We start from the raw sequence: 22612 nt of genomic DNA on the forward strand, positions 1-22612 counted from the left end.
TCTCTGTAGACCTATCTTCCTGCCCTTCTTTCTCATACCAATAGGACTTGTGTACCTATGCAACAAAATCTCGTGGAGGGACTAGTACCAACTACATACTGAGGCCACAGCCATCAGGACACTTCCTGCCCTAAAGGAGATTAAAGAATGAATAGCACCCTTTCTCATCTGATAAATATTTACCAACTGCTAAAGGATCCAGGTACCATGCTAGGTTGTAGCGATACAACAGTAAACAAATACAAACATAGTCCCTGCCTCCAAAGAATTTATAGTCTAGTAAGTGAGAAAGACATTCATGAAAAAACAAAACAAAACAAAGCACAAAGATCCAGAAATAACTTGTGATAAACGCTATGAAAGAAAAACACAGAAGAATACGACTCTGTAAAATGGGAAGAGCTGACCTAACGAGTGCACCTTTTGAGCTGAGGACTGAAGGATGGGCATAAATTTTAATCTGAGCTATTCAAGATTCTAGGCCTAACTTCTGGTTTATAGGAAATACTGGGGACAGAGGAATTTTAAATCACATTGCCTTGAATTAAAAAACCCTAACCAGAGAAGTTCAGAATTAAAGCCAGACCAAATCAGTGGTCTATGCTGTCATCCAAAAGAACTGTGGATCCTGCAAGAAAAGATGGTTTGTTAAAGCCTTTGACTTTATTCTACCTTTCTGAATATTCAGGTTAGACCAAAGGGCTCAAATTTTTGTTGCTTCTAATAGTAATTATGATACTTTTAAAAAAATAACTTTTTCCTTAAGCCACACAACTAACAAGCAGCAGAGTCAGAATTCAATCCAAAATTGCTGGCACCTTACAAAACCCCTGTATTCGACTATGACATGATGATTTTCCCAGAAATAACGATAATGGTAACTATCAAGGTGAAGCTAAAGGAAAGGTGTTTTTTGTAATATAACTCAAAAAGGGACAGATAGATGTTCTTTTAGCATGACAAGGACACAGGAGTAATGCCAGCAGGAGGTTAATTGGCTCAGTATGAATGATCTGGTTATTTTTAGATACTTGAATGGGAGGCCAGACCAAAGTGGCCAGAAATTTCCACCCCCCACCCTCCTTACCCTCCAACAGGAACAAAAATTACTGTGCTTTTAAGAAATAAAAAGCAGTTAGGACGGTGGGGGGTGTATAGAGAAAAGGACTATGGGGAAGGGGAATATGAAAGAGGAGACAGGAGAGCTTGAGAGGAAGTCTGCTAACCAGAGTTTGGCTCTGCAACTGCCATGGCCAATAAGCCCCTTACTCTTGGTTGTATAGCTTATGGAAGTTACTCAAATCTCTGTCATGCTGTGCACTCTAGTTTGGTTAGAATATGATACATGAGCCTGAATAAAAAGATTCACTCACCACGCTCGTGATTCTGTGTATTCTTCAACAGCCAGCTGGAAGATGGTTTTGTTAGAAACTGTTCCATGATGGGTTTCCAGTAACTTCTAATATCGTCAGGAACTGTGCTAAGTGCTTTAGATACACTCATTATCTCTAATCCTCTCAACAGCCCACAAGAAGAGGTCACTGAGACTTACCTAAGGTCACAAAACTGCCTAGCCAGAAAATTTTTAGTTGTACCTGTCTGACTTGGATACAGATAAACTAGCCCAGAACAGTGCTTCTCAAACTATCTGTGAAGGACCAATTTTTAAATTTCAATCTATCACAGCTTGACAGTTTTGGAAGATACATAATTTTGTAAAATATAAAATGAGAAAAGATATGCACAATACAAGCCCAAACTTACAATCAACAGACGTACTCTGGGAAATTGCTGAAAATGTTTCTAAACACTTACTCTGAGCGTCTGTCTTCAGAGTGAATCTTGTCAGGGAATGGCACTAGTATAGACTAGTAGCTCTGGTCACGAGGGCACATCAGAATCATTCCTGAACTTTTGCCAAATACACGTGCCTGCACTCCACCCAGACTCTGATTCAGCAGGTTTGACATGTTCAATAGACACTTCCCAGGGGATTCTGATGTCCATCCCTGGTTAAGAACCACTGCTATTCTGACATGTTGCCAAAGGTACTATTTGCAGCTTGGTACAAATCCAAAGAATCAAGATCCTCTTTCAGAATTTACTAAAACCAGTACTGGGCATTGTGGTAGGAAAAAGGAAGAAGGGCAAAAATGCCAGGGAACTGAGAAATTCAAGAGTGGCCCTCCCTAACATCTATACTATCACATGGCACTATTTCAATATCCTTTCAACTTAAAACTTTTAATGTCTGGTTCAAGTATGAAAACACCCTGAGTAGCAAATGAGAAGTCGTCAAAATTGCATTTTGCAGATAATCATCCCCATCAAAGGTAACACCTCTATTTTGCTTCCTCCTACTTACACAGCCCTGCCTTTGTAAGAAGAGGCTATCTCCTGCATCCAGCATTTGAGGGATTCTGGGAACTGTCGACCCCAGAGAAAAACTGTGAGTTTTTAATTTACCCTAGAGGACAGCAAGCTGGTGGGACAGCCAGTAGGGAGAAACAGCCTGGGCGAAAAGCACTCTACCTTTTCAGTTCAGGGCCAACAGTGAAAAGCAGATGTGGGATGAGGCCTCACAGGAAGGTTCACAAGTGACTTGAGTGAGAATAGGAAGTGCTGGTATGTGTATTCCCTCAAGAAAAAAGTCCAGTGACCTACATGACCCCAAGAGAAGTGAGGACTGATGTTTGTGGGGGAAAAAAGTGACAAGTAGGCCAAATGAATCAAAATACAATTTTTTTCATAGTGGTTACATTTTATCAGTATTGCTCGTATGCCCGTGTGTGCTCAATTGACCTTGCCACAATTTTAAACAAGTACACACAGAGCTTGATGTACACGATGTGTACTGTTCTCTCTCGGTTCCAGTCCTCGATGGGCATATTCATATAGCAGGTGCTCAATAGAATTTGGAAATACTCTCCCAATTTCATTGGGAGAGTATTTCCAAACTCCTTGATGGATGTTTCCAGACTACATCAAGGGTTGCTACAAAGCAGTAAGAAAAAGACAACTCAAAAGAAAAACAGGCAGGGGCGCCTGGGTGGCTCAGTCGTTGGGCGTCTGCCTTCGGCTCAGATCGTGATCCCAGGGTCCTGGGATCGAGCCCCATGTTGGGCTCCCTGCTTAGCGGGAAGCCTGCTTCTCCCTCTCCCACTCCCCCTGCTTGTGTTCCCTCTCTCGCTGTGTCTCTCTGTTAAAAAAACAAAAACAAAAACAAACACAAAAAAACCCAGGCAAACGATATGGACTATTTCACAGAAAAAATAAAAACAGCAAAGTAAAGATGCTCAACCTCACTGATGATTGAGAAAATGCAAGGCAAAATGAAAATTTGTTTTTGACTCATTACACTGGCAAAAAGTGTGATAATATTCTCTATACCAGGGGTGCCTGGGTGGCTCAGTGGGTTAAGCCTCTGCCTTCACCTCAGGTCATGATCTCAGGGTCCTGGGATCGAGCCCCACATTGGGCTCTCTGCTCTGAAGGGAGCCTGTTTCCCATCTCTCTCTGCCTACTTGTGATCTCTCTCTGTCAAATAAATAAATAAAATCTTAAAAAAAAATACTATGAAAGTAAAGAAATACCATAGAGTACTGATTTTTCCTAGGACTATGGTGATGCTTTTGATAGTTGAAAAACTAGATCTCTCGAGACACTTTGAGGTTTAGCTGGGAGCATGTGTTTAATTCTGAACAGCTGGGTGATTTGACTCCTGGCAATGTAAGGGTGAGAAATGGGACAAATCACCAGCAATCTTTATTCCTTCTCCAATATAAGATTTTTTTTTTTTAAATGGAAGAGAAGGACAAATATTTGATCACTGTGTGTCTCCTGAAACTAACTCCTTAACAAACCATGCACACAGTTAATTGGTCAAACTTCCAGGTGCAAAACTAGGTGTGGCATTTTATCTACAAAGAAGGGGCCTGCTGTCATGCACTGCAACCACTTCTGTCCTGGGACTCCCATAAGGCAACAGGGACTTGCTGGGTCTTGCCCCTCAAGCATTGGTTCCCCGGCTGCTTGCCCACAGGAGCTGCAAGCTGATTCTCCTGGGATCAGATCCCCAGTGAAGAGATTTCTCAAGCTCTTCAGGGACCTTAGAATCAAATTCCCTTAGCTTTTTATTCAACCGTTCCCTATGTATACAGGGAGAGGGAAAGGGACTTTTTGTGAAACTTTCACATTATTCTTCTCCATTTACTAAAATCACATGCATAAGCATCAATGAAGAGAAGGATCGGCTTTTCCCACCTGTCTGGTTATTATTATTTACATACTTACTGTTTACTATTTATTGATTTACTTCCTAATACAAGGGGGAAAGATTTTTCTCTAAATTCTCTATAAGTCATATTTGAAGTGGCGGTACACTAACTGGCAAATGGCTATTTCTATAGTTTAATGGACCACAGAGTAACCTATGAAGTGATCCACTTTCATTCAGCTCAGGAGGGGATCTGAAGATAGACACCTTGAAGGTGGATGAGGTCCAAAGCCAGGTGGTCCTTCTGTGCCCACAGGATTTGGCACCTCACCTCTATCCCCTGGCCTGGGGGAGCAAGTCTAAGTCAGATGGGGGCTCCAGGGAAGAAAAAAAATGTTACATGTCCCCTCTGTCTTTTTGTGCCATTCTTTGGCTGATACTGATTAACCGTAAATATAAGCCCCTTTGGCAAATTTCAGTTTTATATTGACAACCTTCCTTCCTTTTAAATCTTCCACAACTGAACTCTATTTTGAGGGACAGGGCAGGTGGCAAAAGAATCCTGAAGGGTGGAGTGAACATCTTCCTTCCCAGCATCTGGAGTAGTTCAGAGGATAAACTTAAACTGACTGGATGTTACTTACTCTGGGACTGCTATAGCTGGAAGATCCTGGGATTTCTGACAAAAAGCTGACAAAATATAAGAATTCTTATTACCTCAGTTCCCTGGATCTCTGCCTGCAGGGTCTAATGAAAGTGAGAGTGGGGAGAGAGCTTTTCTTTATCTCAATTTAGATTAGCAGGGAAAAATATGTGTGAAACTAGTTCATTGGGTATAGCAACTTCAGTACTCTTGTTTTCAATCAATCTTTTTCCTCCCAAAGATGGTCATTGTTTTCTTTTGCCTCTTTTTTTTTTTAAAGATTTTATTTATTTATTTGAAAGAGAGCAGAAAGGGGGTGGAGGTCAAAGGGAGAGGGAGAAGCAGGCTCCCCACTGAGCAGGAAGCCCAAGGCAGATCCTTAATTGACTGAGCACCCCTCTTTTTTTTTTAAGATTTTATATTTTTTGTATTATTATTATTTATTTGAGAGAGAAAGTGAGAGAGGGGAGGGTCAGAGGGAGAAGCAGACTCCCTGCTGATTGGGGAGCCCGATGCGAGACTCGATCCTAGGACTCCGGGATTATGACCTGAGCCAAGGGCAGTCACTTAACCAACTAAGCCACCCCTGCCGCCTGCCTCTGACTCTGGTGTCATTTGTCATAAGGTATGGAAAACCATAGGTCTGACTAGGCTTTCCTCTCATTTTGTTCAGTCTTAAAAGCTGAGCTTTATAACCAATGAGAATATTCTCTGGTCTCTGCCAACTGTTGGATGCACATACCAGCATGCATCTGGCAACAAGCCCACTAGGCTGTGGCTCAAATACCCAGCGTTGTCTTTGTCCGACTATGCCAGTTCTCAGAGGAATTTGTTGTAAGGGGTCCTGGTCCCTAAGGAGACTTTGTCATCTCAACCTTCCTTGTCACTAATTTGGCCAGAAAGAAATGTGGTTTGCATCCCATTTGCAGCTAGATCTTTCTTAGGCTAATTCTGGGAGTAAGTTTGCTGGATCTTGTGAGAGGTCTATTTTTGCACTCTCCTTTGGGGATGCCTCTTTGGTCCGCGGTTAAGCCATAAAAAGGCTTATTGGTTTAAATCACTATTGAGACTAATAGAAGATCCTACTTGTCAATGGCCAGATGATGGTCCTCTAAATTGGCTATATTTGAAAGAAAAAAATTTCCTTTTAGGGATCTCTCACTGTCTTATTGGTATCACAGCTAGCCTTAGGGACTCCCTTAACAAGATCAAAGAACAGAAATAGACTAATAACAAAAATCAAAGTCCATTCAGACCCCTTCCTACTTGCCTTCAGACATTTATGGATACTGTAAAAAAAAAAAATTAGGACATTGGAAATACAACTGTCCTGCATGTAAGAAGAAAAGAAAAAAAAATGAGAGCAATAGTCCTTATCTTACAAATCTTTGCAAAACTAAAAAAATGCAACTCTAGACGAAATCAAATGTCCATCTATTCCTTTTTTTTCCAATCCTAAAACCTCCTCTATTTATCTCAAATAACTCGCAAATTATTGGCCTTAGAAAACCAAAGTCCCTCTTGGAGAAATTTGCATTCTTTCTCTGTCCCTTGAAGATATAAATCTTACCATGTCTTTGAAATATAAACACCTCAGGAGATAGCTAAAATAACACCCACACTTGCCTAAGACTAAAGAAAAAAAGAAAAGAAAAGAAATTGAGGCCTTTTAAAAAACACAAACTGCAAAAAAGGGCTGAGACTATAGACCACAGCATTTGTTCTTTCAGGAACAAATACAAACCTTAAAATTCTTCTCCAGAAATATTAAGCAACCTTAGGTCATCTGAGAAAATAAACATAAATTATTCCAATCGTTACTTATAACATAGTGAGTTTTATAATGTTTTAAAAGAGAAGCTATAAGATCTCTGTATTTGTCGATATGTATGTCTATTTCTGCTTGATCTAGATATGGTGTTTTTCTCCCTCCAATGGTATTGCCAAAAATAGTTCGAAAAAGAGTTCATTTGATTAGCTTAAAGAAAAGGGCTTATATAACTTTAGCATTCATAAAAATTCTCAAAAATAAAATAGAAACTTAATCTAAATGTATTTCAGGTTCCCATGAAATAGAAAAATATTCAGTATTAAAGCTAATTTAAGATTGCTGGTTTGATTAAAATAGACATGTCTTAGACTTACCAAAATTGCATATAATCCAGACACACAACTTTTTATTCTATCTGGCTTTCTTAATCAAATAAGTTCATGTTATCTCTAACTTTGAATGGTGGCTGATTTTGTCTAATGTCTCATGAAATTTTCATAGGTAATCTAAACATAGTTGTTGAGAGCAAATGATTTAGATATATTTAAATGAGCTAAGAGATCTTCAGTGAACTTTATAGCAAAAATTATGTTTTATGGGGGGTGCCTGGCTGGCTCAGTCAATGTAGCATGCAACGCTTGATCTCAGCATCATGAGTTCAAGCCTCACCAGGGGTTAGAGCTTAGTTTAAAAAAAAAAAAAAAAAGTTAAAAAACTGTTTTGGGGGACACCTGGGTGGCTCAGTGGATTAAAGCCTCTGCCTTCGGCTCAGGTCATGATCCCAGGGTCCCGGGATCGAGCCCTGCATCGGGCTCTCTGCTCGGCAGGGAGCCTGCTTCCTTTCCTCTCTCTCTGCCTGCCTCTCTGCCTACTTGTGATCTCCGTCTGTCAAATGAATAAATAAAATCTTTAAAAAACAAAAAACAAAAACATGTTTTGGGTGCCTGGGTGGCTTAGTAGGTTAAGCATCCACCTTAGGCTCAGGTCATGATCCCAGGGTCCTGGGATCCAGCCCTGGGCAGGGCTCCCTATTCAGCAGGGAGTCTGCTTCTCCCTCTCCTCCCTGCTCATGCTCTCTCTCATTATCTCTCAATAAATAAAATCTTAAAATTTTTTTTTTTTTGCTTTATGGTATGTGTAGGTAAAAATAGTTTCCAAAATCTTTTTGGGAATCTGAAACTTTAAAAGTTTGCTAAGTTAAATTAAATAATAAGTTAAATTCATTAAGTACCTAAATCATTTCCAAATAAGATAAAATACTGAACACTAATTACTGCCCTTTCTGCCTATGAAAGCCTTCCATTTTACACAGATACTTGGAGCTCCTTTCTATTTGGTAAAAAGAATGCTACTCTATTCATGAATCTTGCCAATTAGATCTTCAAATGTACTTAGTTGAATTTTTTTTTAACACTAATACAGAGGAACTAAATATATTGGGTTTGTTGGTAAATATGTCTTGTTATGATGAAAGACTGTATTATGAAGAGGTGTATGTTTCTAGAAATTATAAAATATATTAATAAATTTGCCAATCTACAGATTGCTGGTATAATAGACAATTCACAATTGCTTACTACCTCATTGTCAGTAGAAATTAAAGGTTCTAAGAGTTAAGAATTTTAATATATGTGATTGAAACTACTAGAAATAGCAAGGGAAACTGTATATAAGGAAAGTTGCATATATTTTGGGTAAGATGAGTTATGAGGCACGGAGATGTTTTTGTTAAAGGAAAGAAAGTAAATTTGTCTTAAAGCAAATCTGGCTATAAGAAAAAGGAACAAAATCTGGATGTAGAAAAGAAAGTCATAGGTTTATGGAAAAGGAATCTTCAGAGACACATATTACGTATGGTAGAGACTGCCTAACATTGGAATGAATTTAATTAAGTAAATGAGTTTTAATATCAAAAATAATCTGGTGCAAAATTAAAATTTGGATTTTCTCTGTGTTCAAAGGACAGTGTTCGTAGACTATTGGTCTGCTCTTGATAATAAGAAATTATGAAGGGTTTTTCTTTGCTCTTAATCTGTCTAGAAAACAAAATTTTGTGTTTTATCAAAATAATGTCCTATGTTTAATGTTGTCTTTATCAGACCTTTCATTACTTAAGAAAATAGAATCTTCTCAATATGAAAAGAGCTGTTTTTCATGATCATTTAACTTTCTGTATTTGTCTGCAAAGTCTTCGTCACCATGTTTAAGTGGATAACTAGGGTAATGTTTCACAGTGATCTCTGATCCTATATGACCAAGTGTTTTAAAACCTTTTTGACATGTTGACAAACTATCCAAAATTAAAACCCTAAATGAAGCCATTTTAACCTCAAAATAACTTTGGAATTTTTCAGAGGGTTCCTAAAAAATCGCAAGATTTTTCTCTCTCCTTGTAAAAGACATTAAATGAACTAGGCTTATTTGATATGTTAAAGTACATGAAAACATTGTCAAATAAATGGTGGATAATCTTCTCAGGTTATATTGTATGGATAAATATTAATTTAAGTGTTCTAGAAATTGTACAAAATTCCTAAAAATTCTGATAAGTACTGGCATGTCATCAGTCATAATCCTAGTTATTATCTTAAAATGTTGTATGTCACAGAAATAACCAAATTTCCTTGTCAATTGCATTGTAATGAACCCGAATTAGACCTTTAACCAGGCCATTTTAAAGTCTTTTGTCATTTACTGACAGTCATTTTTTTGCTCTAATGCTTTTACAGAAGTGTTCCTGCAAAAATGCTTCTATTTGATTTCTGATAACTTTAAGATCATAAATCTGAGCTTGATAAAAATTTCTAGAATAGAGAAACAGGAACTTGCTCAAGGAGAACAAAAATTAATTACATGGGAGTGAATAAACTGAGGAAAATGAATATAATTTTTATCAACTTCTATTTGTAATAGTGCGGTTCTTTAATTTTTAATTTTCCAGATAAAAGGAAAATTTCCTCTTTAACCATGCCTTACAGCAACTTGGTAAATTATATCTGTGCAAGCAGAGTTGAAACATTTATCTTTTTCTCCCTACTGTATCCCTCTAGAACTCAAAAGTTCTTAATGAATATTCTTACTCTATGGCAACATGTTTGCTAAGTTCCTAAGAATCTGTTCTCCTTGTAACGCCACTACTGAAACTATTGGTTATATTACGTAGGCTTTGACTGGAATGTCATATTTGAGAGATATACATAGATTCATATATGCCCAGACAGCTTTAAGAAACTAAGGTTGACTTAATGGAGCCAAGAAAGCCCTTTGGAAATAGCAGCCTGATGCCTTGTTTACAGCGTTCCCAGCAGCCTTACCAGGTGAGTAAAAAAAGTCACTTCCTGGCAGGTGCAGGAACCTCAGGATATTTTGGGGACCTGGAAAAGAGATAACATAACCCAAAGCTATAGGTATTGCAGGCAAAGTCTAATGACAAGTAGCTAAACGTTCAATCTGGAGATTCCTTCTGGAAGGTCCCAGCAAAGTAGATTTAAAAGAACCTACATGATTGGGGCACCTGGGTGGGTCTCTGCCTTCGACTCAGGTCATGATCTCAGGGCCCTGGGATCAAGCCCGGCATCAGGCTCTCACTCAGCGGGGAGCCTGCTTCCCCTTCTATCTCTGCCTGCTACTCTGCCTACTTGTGATCTCTCTCTCTGTATCAAATAAATAAATAAAATATTAAAAAAAATAAAAGAACCTACATGATCAATTGCTATTCCTGTTGCACTTAAGCAGAAATAATCAAGCCAAATTTATTGAAACAAGGCTTAGTTTGCAAACAAATTAGTCCTAGTTTGGCTATCTTTGGTAGAAATGAGGGTGACTGTTGAGAGAAAAAAACTGTTTCAATGGAACACCTTGTGGATATTCGATTCTCATTTTAAACTGGACTAAATCCTTAATTCTTGTTTTTCCCAATATCTGGCTACAACCCTCCAAAATTCTGTTTCTAATTTTTCTCCTGCCCTTCTGACTTGACACCATTGAAAACTAAGTGTCCTTTTCCCTGAAGCCCTATCAACTGAATATAAATGCCTTGATAAAAACTTCGAGAAATCACTACAACAGCTCATGTATGGATAACACTTGTGCCAGTTGCTGTGTAGCCACTCAGAATGATTATCAGGGGTATTCAAACTGCAACCCAGGAAAATCTAGCAGATTGCCACTGCCTGCCTTCACTCCACCTTAAGATACCTCAAGTTGGACATTTAAAAATCTTCTAAATTGGCTGCCATCCAAACTCAGAAACTGGTTTATAATTTGCTCCAATCATTACCCATTGTTTGAAATTTCCTTAGAAATGCCTCTTGCTTAATACCTGCTTACTTGGACCACAGGCATACTTTGGAAGTGTACCTGCATCACAGCCTGCTAAAATGAGTTCAACTGAGCTGACCTATTCTTAGGACTAAAGGACCAACTCAACTTGTAGACTGTAAACTTCTTGGACAAGTTTTAAAGGCAGTACTGTAGGGAAGGAAAATGTGGGTTTTTAAGAAACAGAAGGCTCACGAATAATCTTTGACTTTCCTCTCACTGCCGAGAACAATTTAGATGGAGGACCTCCTCCAGGAAGGGAGCTATCACCAGAGATAACCACAGCATAACATAAACTAGGACCACAGCATAACATAAACTAGGGGTGGTGGAGCGGGAGGAACTTGGTAGTCTGTTAAAATTCCTGTGTCCCACTGTTTCTGTATGGCCTAGCAAACATTTGTTTACCAAACATATTTACTCTTTTTCATCTTCCTGTGAATTGTATTCCTTCCCTTTGAAATCCCAGACCCCATCCTGTTCTCATTCATTGAGAATGACAATATAAACCTCAATTGTCTGACTACCTGTGGGCCTCCTATTCTTACTGAATCCCCATACATACATAATTAAATTTTATTTTCTTCTGCTAATATGTCAATTTAATTCTTAGACCAGCCAAAAGAATCTTCAACAGTGGAGTAAAACTTGCCCTCCCCAAGAACCGTCTTCTCAATTCCCCTTCCTTTTCTAGAATCTAGGCCCCAGGGGTTCTCTTCAGAAGGAAGATAAGCAACCCTTGAAAGAACAACAGACCTCATCTCCCTTCCAAGTCAGAACGGGTCCACAGCTCTGCTAAGGGATGCTACAGAAACTGCTTCTGGCCTCAGCTCCCCAAGGAGGGAGTGAGCTTTGGGGTTTGTTCACTTGCACAGTCCCATGTCTGTTAGCAGTCATAGGTTCTCTTGCTTGGGCTATGTTTAGCTTTGTTTGTCTTCCATGGGAACACAACTGCATTCATGTCCCTTTTCTCAGCTCTCCGTTTCTAACAGCTCATCACCAAGAACCTGAGCCCCAGATAATGAGCCAGGTACGATCCAGGTTTGTAAACACCCACCAAGAAAAAAGAAAGACCATTTCTATGAAGAGGTGTGACCCACGCATTCCTGGAAATGTGTTTCCATTCCACCTCCCGATCCAAAGATATTCTCTTTATCCTTTGCAATTCTGTCTGGATGATCTACCTGCTGATGTAGGTGGAGAGTTAAAGTCCCTACTATTATTGTATTACTGTCAATTTTTCCCTTTTTGTCTGTTAATATTTGTTTTATATATTTAGGTGTTCCTTCACTGGGTGCAGAAATATTTGCAAGAGTTTCATCTTGATGGATTGAGCCCTTTATCTCTATGTAATGCCCTTCTTTATCTCTCGTTATAGGTTTTGTTTTAAAGTCTATTTGATAAAAGTATTGCTACCCCAACTTTCATTTCCATTTGCATGGAATATCTTTTCTGATCCTTTCATTTTCACCTTTTGTGTGTCTTTAGAACTGAGTCTCTTATATAGGCAGCATATAGATGAGTCTTGTATTTTATCCATTCAGCCATGCTTTGCCTTTTAATTTAAGCATTTAGTCCATTTCTATTTAAAGTAATTACTGATAGGTATGTATATATTGTCATCTTGTTGACTGTTTTCTAGTTGTTTTTATAGTTCTTCTCTGTTCCTTTCATCTTCTTTTGCATGCTTCCCTTGTGATTTAATGACTTTATCTTTAGTGTTACGTCTGGATTCCTCTTTATTTTTGGTCTGCCTCTTAGAGGTTTTTGTCTTGTGGTTATCAAGAAGTTCACAAAGAACAACGTTATATACAGCCGTCTATTTTCAGTTGGTGGTCACCTAAATTCAAACGCATTCTAAAAGCACTACACTGTAGCTCCACTTTATGTTCTGACATCATCCTTTCCATCTTTTCATTCTGTGTGTCCCTTAACTCATTATTGTAGATATAGTTGGTTTCACTACTCTTTTAACTTTCATACTAGTTTTATGAATGGTTGATCCACTACCTCTACTATATGTTTGCCTTTACCAGTGAGATTTTTAAAAAATATATATTTATTTATTTCTATTTACAGGCTTTTCTTTTCTTCTTAAAGAACTCCCTTTAGTATTTCTTATAAAGCCAGTTTAGTGGTAGCAAACTCTTTCAGCTTTTGCTTGTCTGGAAAAGTCTGTATCTCCCCTTCAATACGAAGGGGAATACAAGGTTGAATACTCAACCTTGCCAGGTAGAGTATTCTTGGTTTTAAGTTTTTTCCTTTCAATACTTTGAATATATTGTGCCATTTCCTTCTGGTTACAAAGTTCCTGCTGAAAAATCAGCTTATAGACTTATGAACAATCGGTTATATGTAACCAATTGCTTTTCTGTTATTCCTTCTATTTTTGAATTTTAATTATGATGTATTTTGGTGTGGATCTCTTTGGGTTCATCTTGTTTGGAACTCTCTTTGCCTCTTGAACCTGGTTGTCTGTTTCCTTTTCCAGGTCAGAAATGTTTTCAGCTATTATTTCTCCAAGTACGTTTTCTGCCTACTTCTCTCTCTTTTCCCTCTGAGACCCTATGATTCAAATGTTAGTATGCTTGATGTTCCAAAAGTCCCTTAAATTTTTAAAAATTCTTGTTTCTTTTTGCCATTCAGCTTGGGAGATTTCCATTACCCTTCTTCCAGATGACTGATCCATTCTTCTGTATCATTTAATCTCTACTTTTTCCCTGTAGTGTATTTTTTGTTTTTGTTGTATCTTTCAGCTGTGATCGATGTTTCTAAAATAATGCTCTCAAAGTGTAACTCGTAATATGTTTTTGTGTGCATAGAGAATATCTGGAAGGAAACAGACCAAACTGTTATAACAACTACTTCTAGGGAAAGAGACTTTTTACCTTCATTTTTTTTCCAAAGATTTTTTAGGTAATCTCTGCACCCAACGTGGGACTCAAACTTATAACCCTGAGACCAAGAGTTGCATGCTCTACTGACTGAGCCAGCCAGGTACCCCAGAAGAGAGGTATTTTTTTAAAAGCAGAAAGCAAGGGACAATCACATTTTGCTCAAGTTTTGTACTGATTTAAAAATTAAATTATGAAAAAATAAAAAATTGTAATTATTTTAATGAGCATAATATTTTTTAGAGAGAGAGAGAGAGCGAGCGAGGGAGGGGCAGAGGGACAGGGAGAGAAAGAATCCTAAGCAGATTCTATGCCCAGCACAGAGCCTGACACAGGGCTCAATCTCATGACCCTGAGATCATGCCCTCAGCCAAAATCAAGAGTCGGATGATTGACTGAGCCACCCCAGTGCCTCTAATGAGCATGTATTACTTTTAAATTAAAATGTTAAATAAAAAAAATGTTTTTTGATCTCTGTTCTATGCACCATGGGTAGACCATGTTGAGAAAACCATAATAGTGAGGAAGCAGCTGCTACAAAATTCACTACAGACATTGTTACAATGAAGGAATGGCCAAGAGCTGTTATATTTAGTAAGCTTGGATCATGGCTGTCCAGGGAGGATAAAGACAATCTGCTGCCTACCTAGGTACTGAGGACAGCCAGGAAGCCCCATGTGGTAATAAACTTGTCTTGCACACTGCTTCCAAAAATGAGTGGCACTGAGTGGACAGTGTGGCCAAGGTCATCAGAAACATCATTAGGTTCTACAAAGAGCCTCAGCAGCCTCAGCACAGAGGCAGGTCTAACATGGATGCAGGCTGCAAATGACATAGGACCTTACATCTCCTAGGTCACATATGCATACAAAAGCCATCACTATAGGAACAGTCATTATGTAAACACAATGAGCAAGGACACAGGTATTTTTTTCAAGCATATATTCTTTTGGAGGGTTTGGCAGATAGAATATGGAAATGGAAGATACTGCCTTGAGGTCTCTTCTTGACCTTATGTAAGGTCATATGGCCTTATGTAAGTTCTCTGCCCATCTGTCCAATATTTCCCCCCTTTTTAAAGATGGCAAAAAGGGTTTCTACCAAAAGCTTTCCAGTCATCTTGAGATCAGTGCCAAATCTTAGCCATGATTCTAAAAACAGCCATTACTTATGAATCATAAACCCTCCAATTTATTTTTATTTCTTTAATGTAACAACAGTATAATAACAGTATTAAGGATTTTAACTATTTTCATTTTTCAGCCTAAATTTCTTTTCAATTAATAGTTTAATACTTATTGCACTTGTGCAATCCATATTTCCCCACTTTCTTTTTCTTCCATGTCTGCCTCCTCTGAATAAACAGAATTTGAAACAGAAATCTAGCCAAGGGGCACCTGGCTGGTTCAGGCAGTAGAGCATGCAACTCTTGATCTCAGTTGTGAATTCAAGCCCCATTTTGGGCATTGAAGCCTACTTAAAAAGAAAAGAAAACTAGCCAAGAGTAGATAGATAAAAGAGAAAAAAAAGCCCAATTATAGTCCTTGGTGAGTAAATGATATAAATACTCATATTTTGCTATGTGCTCACATATAGGTTTAGTATTTTATTCTGATAATATATGTACTAAACTTGTAAGATATGTTAGTTTGCACTAGGAAGCAGGCCTAGGCAGGTTCCTTTATAATAAAGGTTACGTCAGTGTTGTATTCAGTCATGATGCTATGACAATCATGACCTTCCCCAGGTAAGGGAGAACTGAGATCTGACTGAACTTAGATAAAAAAATTGCTATTTCTCAAATTTTGAGGTAAAAAACCTATATACTTTACAGCTAGAGGTAAGTGCAAACTACTTATGTTCTGCTTGACTTTTCCCTTCTGCTAGCTAAATCATCACATAAAATACTGAAAAAATTGGCTGGAAAGTTGGGATAGCTAAAATTATAAGGTGGCAATTGTCCTACTAAGGCCTATCCCTTCCAGCATCCTGTTCTTTTAGGAAAATATCCAGTCATTTTTGAGCTGACTCTAGAAGGCTTCCTTCTTATCCTTGTCCCTTCACTAATTTAGATTATTTATTGTGTACTCAAGAAAACATTATTTTCTAACATCTGTTTAACATTTAATTTCCTTGAATTTCCATTCATATTCTGTTTTCCAAAATTTCACTCAGGTCTAAAAAAAGAATTTCCGTAACCAATAGCTTGACACCATGTCAGCTATTAAAGATTTCAGATACTCAATGTCATCCTTTACTTTTCACCACCTTCTTGCATTTGGGAGAGACTTCAGTCAAATGAAATTTTTAAGTGCGGTAGTTTCTTTTGAATCATCATTAAAGAAGACAAAACCCCCAAATAACACAATTAAAATGGGCAGAGGACCTGAATAGACATTTTTTCCCAAAAAGTCATACAAATGGCCAACAGATATGTGAAAAGATGCTCAGCATTATTAATCATCAGGGAAATGCAAACCCAAACCACAATGAGATATCACCTCACATTTGTCTGAATGGCTAAAATCAAAAAGACAAGAAATAACAAATGCTAGCAACAATACAGAGAAAAGGGAAACCTGTACTTTCGGTGAGAATGCCAAATGGGGCAACCACTATGGAAAACAGTACGGCGGTTCCTCAGAAAATTAAAAATAGAATTAACATATGATCTAATAACTCCACTACTAGATATTTTCCCAAAGAAAAAGAAAATATTAATTCAAAAAGATAAATGCACCCCTTTGTTTACTGCAGCATTATTTCCAATAGCCAAGATATGGAAGAAACCCAAGTGTCCATCCATAGATGAATGGATAAAGAAGATGTGGCGTGCACACACACACATACACACACAAAGGAATATTATTCAGCCATAAAACAGAATGAAATCTTGACATGTGCAGCAACATGAATGGATCTAGAGAATATAATGCTAAGTGAAATAAGTCAGACAGAGAAAGAAAAATATCATATGATTTCATTCATATGAGGAATTAAAGAAACAAAACAAATCAACAAGGAAAAAAGACAAACAGACTCTTGAATATGGAAAACAAACTGGTGGTTGCCAGAGGGGAGGTGGGTGGACAGGATGAGTGAAATAAATAAAGGGGATAAAAAAACAGTAACACTTGAGGAAGGGAGGTTAAGTAAAGGAAATGGGGGGAGGGGGCTATAATGGTAAAATTTAAGCCTTCCCTGATGAAGCCAAAAGAAACCAGAGCTTCCAAGAAAATCCAGGCCTGAGATTAAGGAAACTCCTTTGCTCCTATCAACCTGAAACTACTGAAGGCTTAACTTTCTTTCTGACTCTATTCTAAGAGCAAATTTTGGCTTGTTTGGACTGTTTCTAAACAGACTGAAGTTAGAGTGCTTATTGCTCAAGTAGGGACAAAGACTAATTCAGGATAAAGCCTATTTTAATTCTGCCCCACATTTCTTGAACTCAAAGTGATTTTAACCTAGGATTACCGATGTAGGAAATCAAGTGGCATCTGCTGGGACCCTTATGCTAGTTTTCTTCGTCTCTGGTCCTTTCTCCACATTTGCCCTATTCTCAGGGAGAATTCCTGGTTTAAGTTAAGCGTCCCTTGCAAAAATTTACAAAAACAAGTTAGTCCCCCCAAATTAAAACAAAATAAAACAAACCAAAAAGCAGATAACATCCAATTAGGCAAGAAAGGGAGTGATTTATTTTCATGCTTTCTTAGAGGTTATACAAACTGATATCATGTTTCTGGAGAACAATTCAGTAATATTTGTCAAAGTCTTTAAAACCATGTGTTCTACTTCCAGAAATTCATTCAAGGAAAGGTAACACTTCACCTAGTTCCCGCCTTCTTTCTGTTATCTCTGTAGGTCAGGCCAATAGGTCACTTAACTGTCCTAGGTGTGGGTGTGTATTCTCACAAAAGACTATAATAAACATATATTCCTTTGGTAATCAGATTATTTTAAAAATTACCGCTAAATATAACACACACACACACACACACACACACAAACACACCCTTTCTAAAATCACTTGTATTCCAAAGTGTTTACTGTTAAATGTGGGACCACCTTGAGCAACCAGTTTTTTTTTACTCCTATTATTATGAAAAACTCAGTATACATTAACAGATTTTTCAATGACCTAGGGATTGAGGGGTATAATAAAAAGCCCATATCCACTTTTGTGGCTATTAATTTTATAGGATGACCTCAACAGAGCTTCAAACCACAACAATGATTTCCTCTCCCTGTGAGTCCATGGATTGTTCTTTTAGGCTTTCACAGACCTTCACTGGATAGGTGAGTCAATACTAATGTGGTAGCTACAGTTCTTCCTTCCAATGACATCTGGAATCCCATTACATGATGGGATACTCTTCTTCCATTTTATAGCAGAAGACATTATCTAAATTCTCCTGGATCATATGACAGTAGCCCTGGAAACAGAAAGCAAGTTTTAATAGTTTTTAAGCCAAACTACACGCCTTCTCTGAATCTATTTACCATACTGTTTCAAGATGTTTTCTCAAGGGTCCACAGGGGCTACATTTAAGACCTTCTGGTCATTGTTTGCTAACTGCTGGGATGGTTTTAATCTGAGAGGAAGCCAATATTTTCAGCTTGGGTGTTGGAATAGTTCCTAAAATGTCTGCAAACTGATTTAGGAGGAAATGTTTAACAGAAGAGAACTTATTCCTGCCCTAGAATAAACTCATTAGAACTGACATATGGTGTAACCACTAACCAAGGGAACTACATTTTTGGAACACATTATGTCTCAAAGGCACCTGGAGTTTCTAAATGTTATCAGTATCAGATGATAAAACCTGTTAAACAGCAGCCATGGCCTCCATATACCAGTTGACAGCTTCCTCCTCATAGAACATTCTTGGGGTTTGGTATAACTTCTCTCTGAGGACCTAGTTTTTACACTGGTTTTCTTTTAATTTTTCAAAATTTTTAAGTAATTTCTATACCCACAACCCCAAGATCAAGAGTCACATGTTCTACTGACTGAGCCAGTCAGGTGTCCCCACATTAGTTTTCTTGGAAGAGGTTTTATTTGATGAACCAAGTAAAACTTTCTGATGTAAAGGACCTCACATCAGCCCAACAGACATTTTTCCTTTCATACAAACCTGACTTGAGGTAAGTGAAGGGAGTCTCTTTGTGATAAGGACCATTCAGTTCTAGGTTCCAGAAAAGCTCAAGCTTCTCAGTGGTTCGGATCAAACTAGACCCCCCAGATTCAGTGAGAATGAATTCAAATGCCTGAATCAGTTCCAGGAGTATCACTGGTTTTACCAGGATCAGTAAACCTTTTCTAGGTTAGGCAGGCTCCTCTAAGCCTCAGATCAAGACACATGGCTTTTGGTCAGCCTTGTATTTGCATGAATAAAATGTTTTCTCCCCCCCCTTTTCTAATTCTTCTATGATTTATCATGTATAAATTCCTAAACTTCCTATTCCAGGAACAAACCACCATAGCAAGGGTTTCTAAAGTCCTACCGAATTCAAGTCTCTAAAGATACAGTCCTGGAAGCCTTCTTTTTATTTTATTTTTTATTATTTTTTTTTAATCAGTAAAAAAGACTTTATTAAAGATTTGGTAAAATTTTGAGGGGAAGAAGGCACAATGGTGGCAATTATAAAGCCAATATAAAAAATTTTAAAACTGAACATCCCTAGTCTTAAAAGTTCTTTCATTTACCCAATCTCTAGAGGTTTTAATTTTGTTCATTTTTAATTTTTAATTAAATTGAATTAGTTTCAGGTGTATAATTAGTGATTCAACAATTCTCTACATTACTCAGGGCTCATCATAAGTGTACTTTTTTTTTTTTTAAAGATTTTATTTATTTACTTGACAGAGAGCGATCACAAGTAGGCAGAGAGACAGGTAGAGAGAGAGGGAGAAGCGGGCTCCTTGCTGAGCAGAGAGCCCGATGCGGGGCTCGATCCCAGGACCCTGGGATCATGACCTGAGCCGAAGGCAGAGGCTTTAACCCACTGAGCCACCCAGGCGCCCCCGATACATGTACTCTTAATCCCCTTCACCTGTTTCACCCATTTTCCCACTCACCTCCTCTCTAGTAACCACCAGTTTGCTCTCCATATAGGTAAGAGTCTGTTTTTTGGTTTGTCTTTTTTCTTTGTTTTGTTTCTTAAATTCCACATGAGTGAAATCATATGCTATTTGTTTTTCTCTGACTGACTTATTTCACCATTATACTCTATATTCTCATATTCTCCAAATATGTTGTTGCAAATGGCCAAGATTTCCTTCTTTTTTCTGGCTAATATCAGACACAGGCATGCGCGCGCGCGCACACACACACACACACACACACATCTTCTTTATCCATTCAGGTACTGATGAACATTTAAGCTGCTTCCATATCTTGACTGTTGTAAATAATGCTGCTATAAACATAGGGGTGCATATATCTTTTGAAATTATTTTTTTTCATTTTCTTAGGGTAAATATCCAATAGTGGAATTACTGGATCATACAGTAATTCTATTTTTATTTTTTTGAGGAACATCCATACTGTTTTTCACAGTGGATGTGCCAGTTTGCATTCCCAACAACAGTGCACAAGGGTTCTTTTTTCTCCACATCCTTGCCCATACTTATTGCTTCTTGTGTTTTTGACTTTAGTCATTCGACAGGTGTGAGGTGATTATCTCATTGTAGTTTTGATTTGTATTTCTCTGATGATGAGTGATGTTGAGCATCTTTTCACATGTCTGTTGGTCATCTGGATGTTTTCTTTGGAGAAATGCCTGTTCATGTCTTCTGCCCATTTTTAATTGGATTATTTGGGGTTTTGAGGTATTGGGTTTTATCAGTTCTTTTTTTAAATTAACATATAATGTATTATTTGTTTCAGGAGTACAGATATGCGATTCATTAGTCTTACACAATTCACAGTGCTCACCATAGCACATACCCTCCCCAATGTCCATCACCCAGCCACAGAAGCCTTATTTTTAAAATGCCTTTATGATGTGCACTGGCTGGCTCGGTCAGTGGAGCATGTGACTCTTGATCTTAGGGTTGTGAGTTCGAGCCCCATGCTGGGTACAGAGATTACTTAAAAATAAATCTTAAAATGAAATAAAATGCTTTTATGAGCATCTCTGCATGCTGAAGTACTAGAACCTCTGCAAGTAAGAGTGAATGAAAGGGAAAGAGAAAGAAATGCCAGAAAGCAAAGACAGATAAGATTTGAATTTGAGGATTTAATACTAATGGGGGGAAAGATTTTTTTAAAAAACAACAAAACAACAACAACAAAACCCAGGTCACTGGGGAGGGATCATGAACACCTTTGCTTCAACAACTCCATCTTCAGCTAGGCTGGCTGCATCAGTGTGCTGATACTTTCTTCTACCTCTGAGAGCTTCTTTAGGAGTTGATTGACCTTGACTTCATCAAATTCCAAACACAGAAATTCGGATTCCTGGAAAACATTAAAGAATGTTTTTATGAGAGACCCGCAAAATAGCCAAGGCTCTGGACCTGGCCTGACCCAGTTCCAAAGGTCCAGGGACCCCTACCTAGCAAGTCTGACTCAGGCCTCAATATCTAAATGATATATTAGCCAGCAAAGAAAATCACCCATTTCGTTCCCTAAATAAAACTACTTTGATGAAGTGTTTCATAAATGGTAAAGAGGTATACAAATGTCAGGTGTTCTCACAATGAGGCATGTGAGAAACTCTTTTTGTCGGTCATCACATTTGATTCCATAACAATTTTTAAGGTAGGTACTTAAGTATTGCTATTATATAGATGATGACACTAAGGCACAGAGAGATGAACCTGTATCACAAAATCAGAAAAAGGCAGAGTCATACTGTGAACTCCCAGCTCCGGCTTACTCCAAAGTCCATACTGTCTCTGCAGCACCCTAACAATGGAAGGAAGATTTGGACTGGGTCTGTGTTAGCCTGGCAATTGAGCTACCCTGGATTTAGTGGTTATACTGGAAATTTTAACAAGTTGTGACCAAGTTGCTTGGGAAACATCAACCAAATAACTGAAAGATAACCAGATCTTGAAATAGCATCAAACACTTCTGAGGCCTTTCCACTTGCTGCAAGCAAGCTCTCCAAGATTTCCATCAGACACATTCCCTTCAAACACTGTTAGGATCAATCAATGCTAGATTAGGTGGATATCAAAGAAAAAGGCCTTTGAAGTGTGGTGACAGAAATTTCATGTACAATGAACAAGTGACAAAGGCAAACTATATGCATCCAAGAGTGATTATATTCAAGATTCTTAAGAACAATAATCATGTATTTTAAAGCAGTATGAATTCTCGGAGATCATATAATTCAACTACCCTGTTTTTTAGATAATGAAATTGAGGCCCCAGGCATTGTAAATGCCATGCCTACTGTCCCTCTGTTGATGGCAGAGCCACCACCAGATTCAATGCTCTTTTATATACATTTTCCTCTCTAAATACATGATATTTCCGATCCCTATCCCCAAAGTGGCAGGTAGAAGGAAGACCAATAAGCCTTTTCAGTGGGACCAAGTTACTCTGTCATTAGCTGGAAAAACTTTTAGGAGATTTTGGAAAAGTACGCTTGCTGTTGCTAAGTTGCTATGCTGAGTGTTTACTGATGGCACTGAACATACAGGAGAAACAAGTGCAGAGCGAAGAAAGAAAGGGCCTCTCAGATGAAAACTTGCCAAAGAGTAGAAAAGGCTTTCCCTGACTACAGAGAACATTTTCCTCAAACATGTATTTGGA

General features: G+C 38.1%; 1 protein-coding gene across 4 annotated transcripts in view; it reads right to left on the bottom strand.

Annotated features, from left to right (window-relative positions):
- The window catches only part of COMMD1 (copper metabolism domain containing 1), a 231091-nt gene that overhangs the window by 16140 nt on the left and 192339 nt on the right, over positions 1 to 22612 (bottom strand). For 2 of the 4 annotated variants that reach the window (XM_032873825.1, XM_032873829.1), the window contains exon 3: positions 21067 to 21307. In XM_032873825.1, the coding sequence (XP_032729716.1) occupies positions 21200 to 21307 (108 nt within the window). In that variant the 3' untranslated portion in view covers positions 21067 to 21199. Of the gene's footprint in view, positions 1 to 17826; positions 18278 to 21066; positions 21308 to 22612 lie in introns of those variants that run through there. The other 2 variants (XM_032873827.1, XM_032873826.1) reach the window with 2 other exon arrangements.

Source organism: Lontra canadensis, unplaced genomic scaffold, assembly GCF_010015895.1.
Source record: "Lontra canadensis isolate GAN:19392208 unplaced genomic scaffold, GSC_riverotter_1.0 scaffold50, whole genome shotgun sequence".
In the NCBI taxonomy this organism is placed as follows: Eukaryota; Metazoa; Chordata; class Mammalia; order Carnivora; family Mustelidae; genus Lontra; species Lontra canadensis.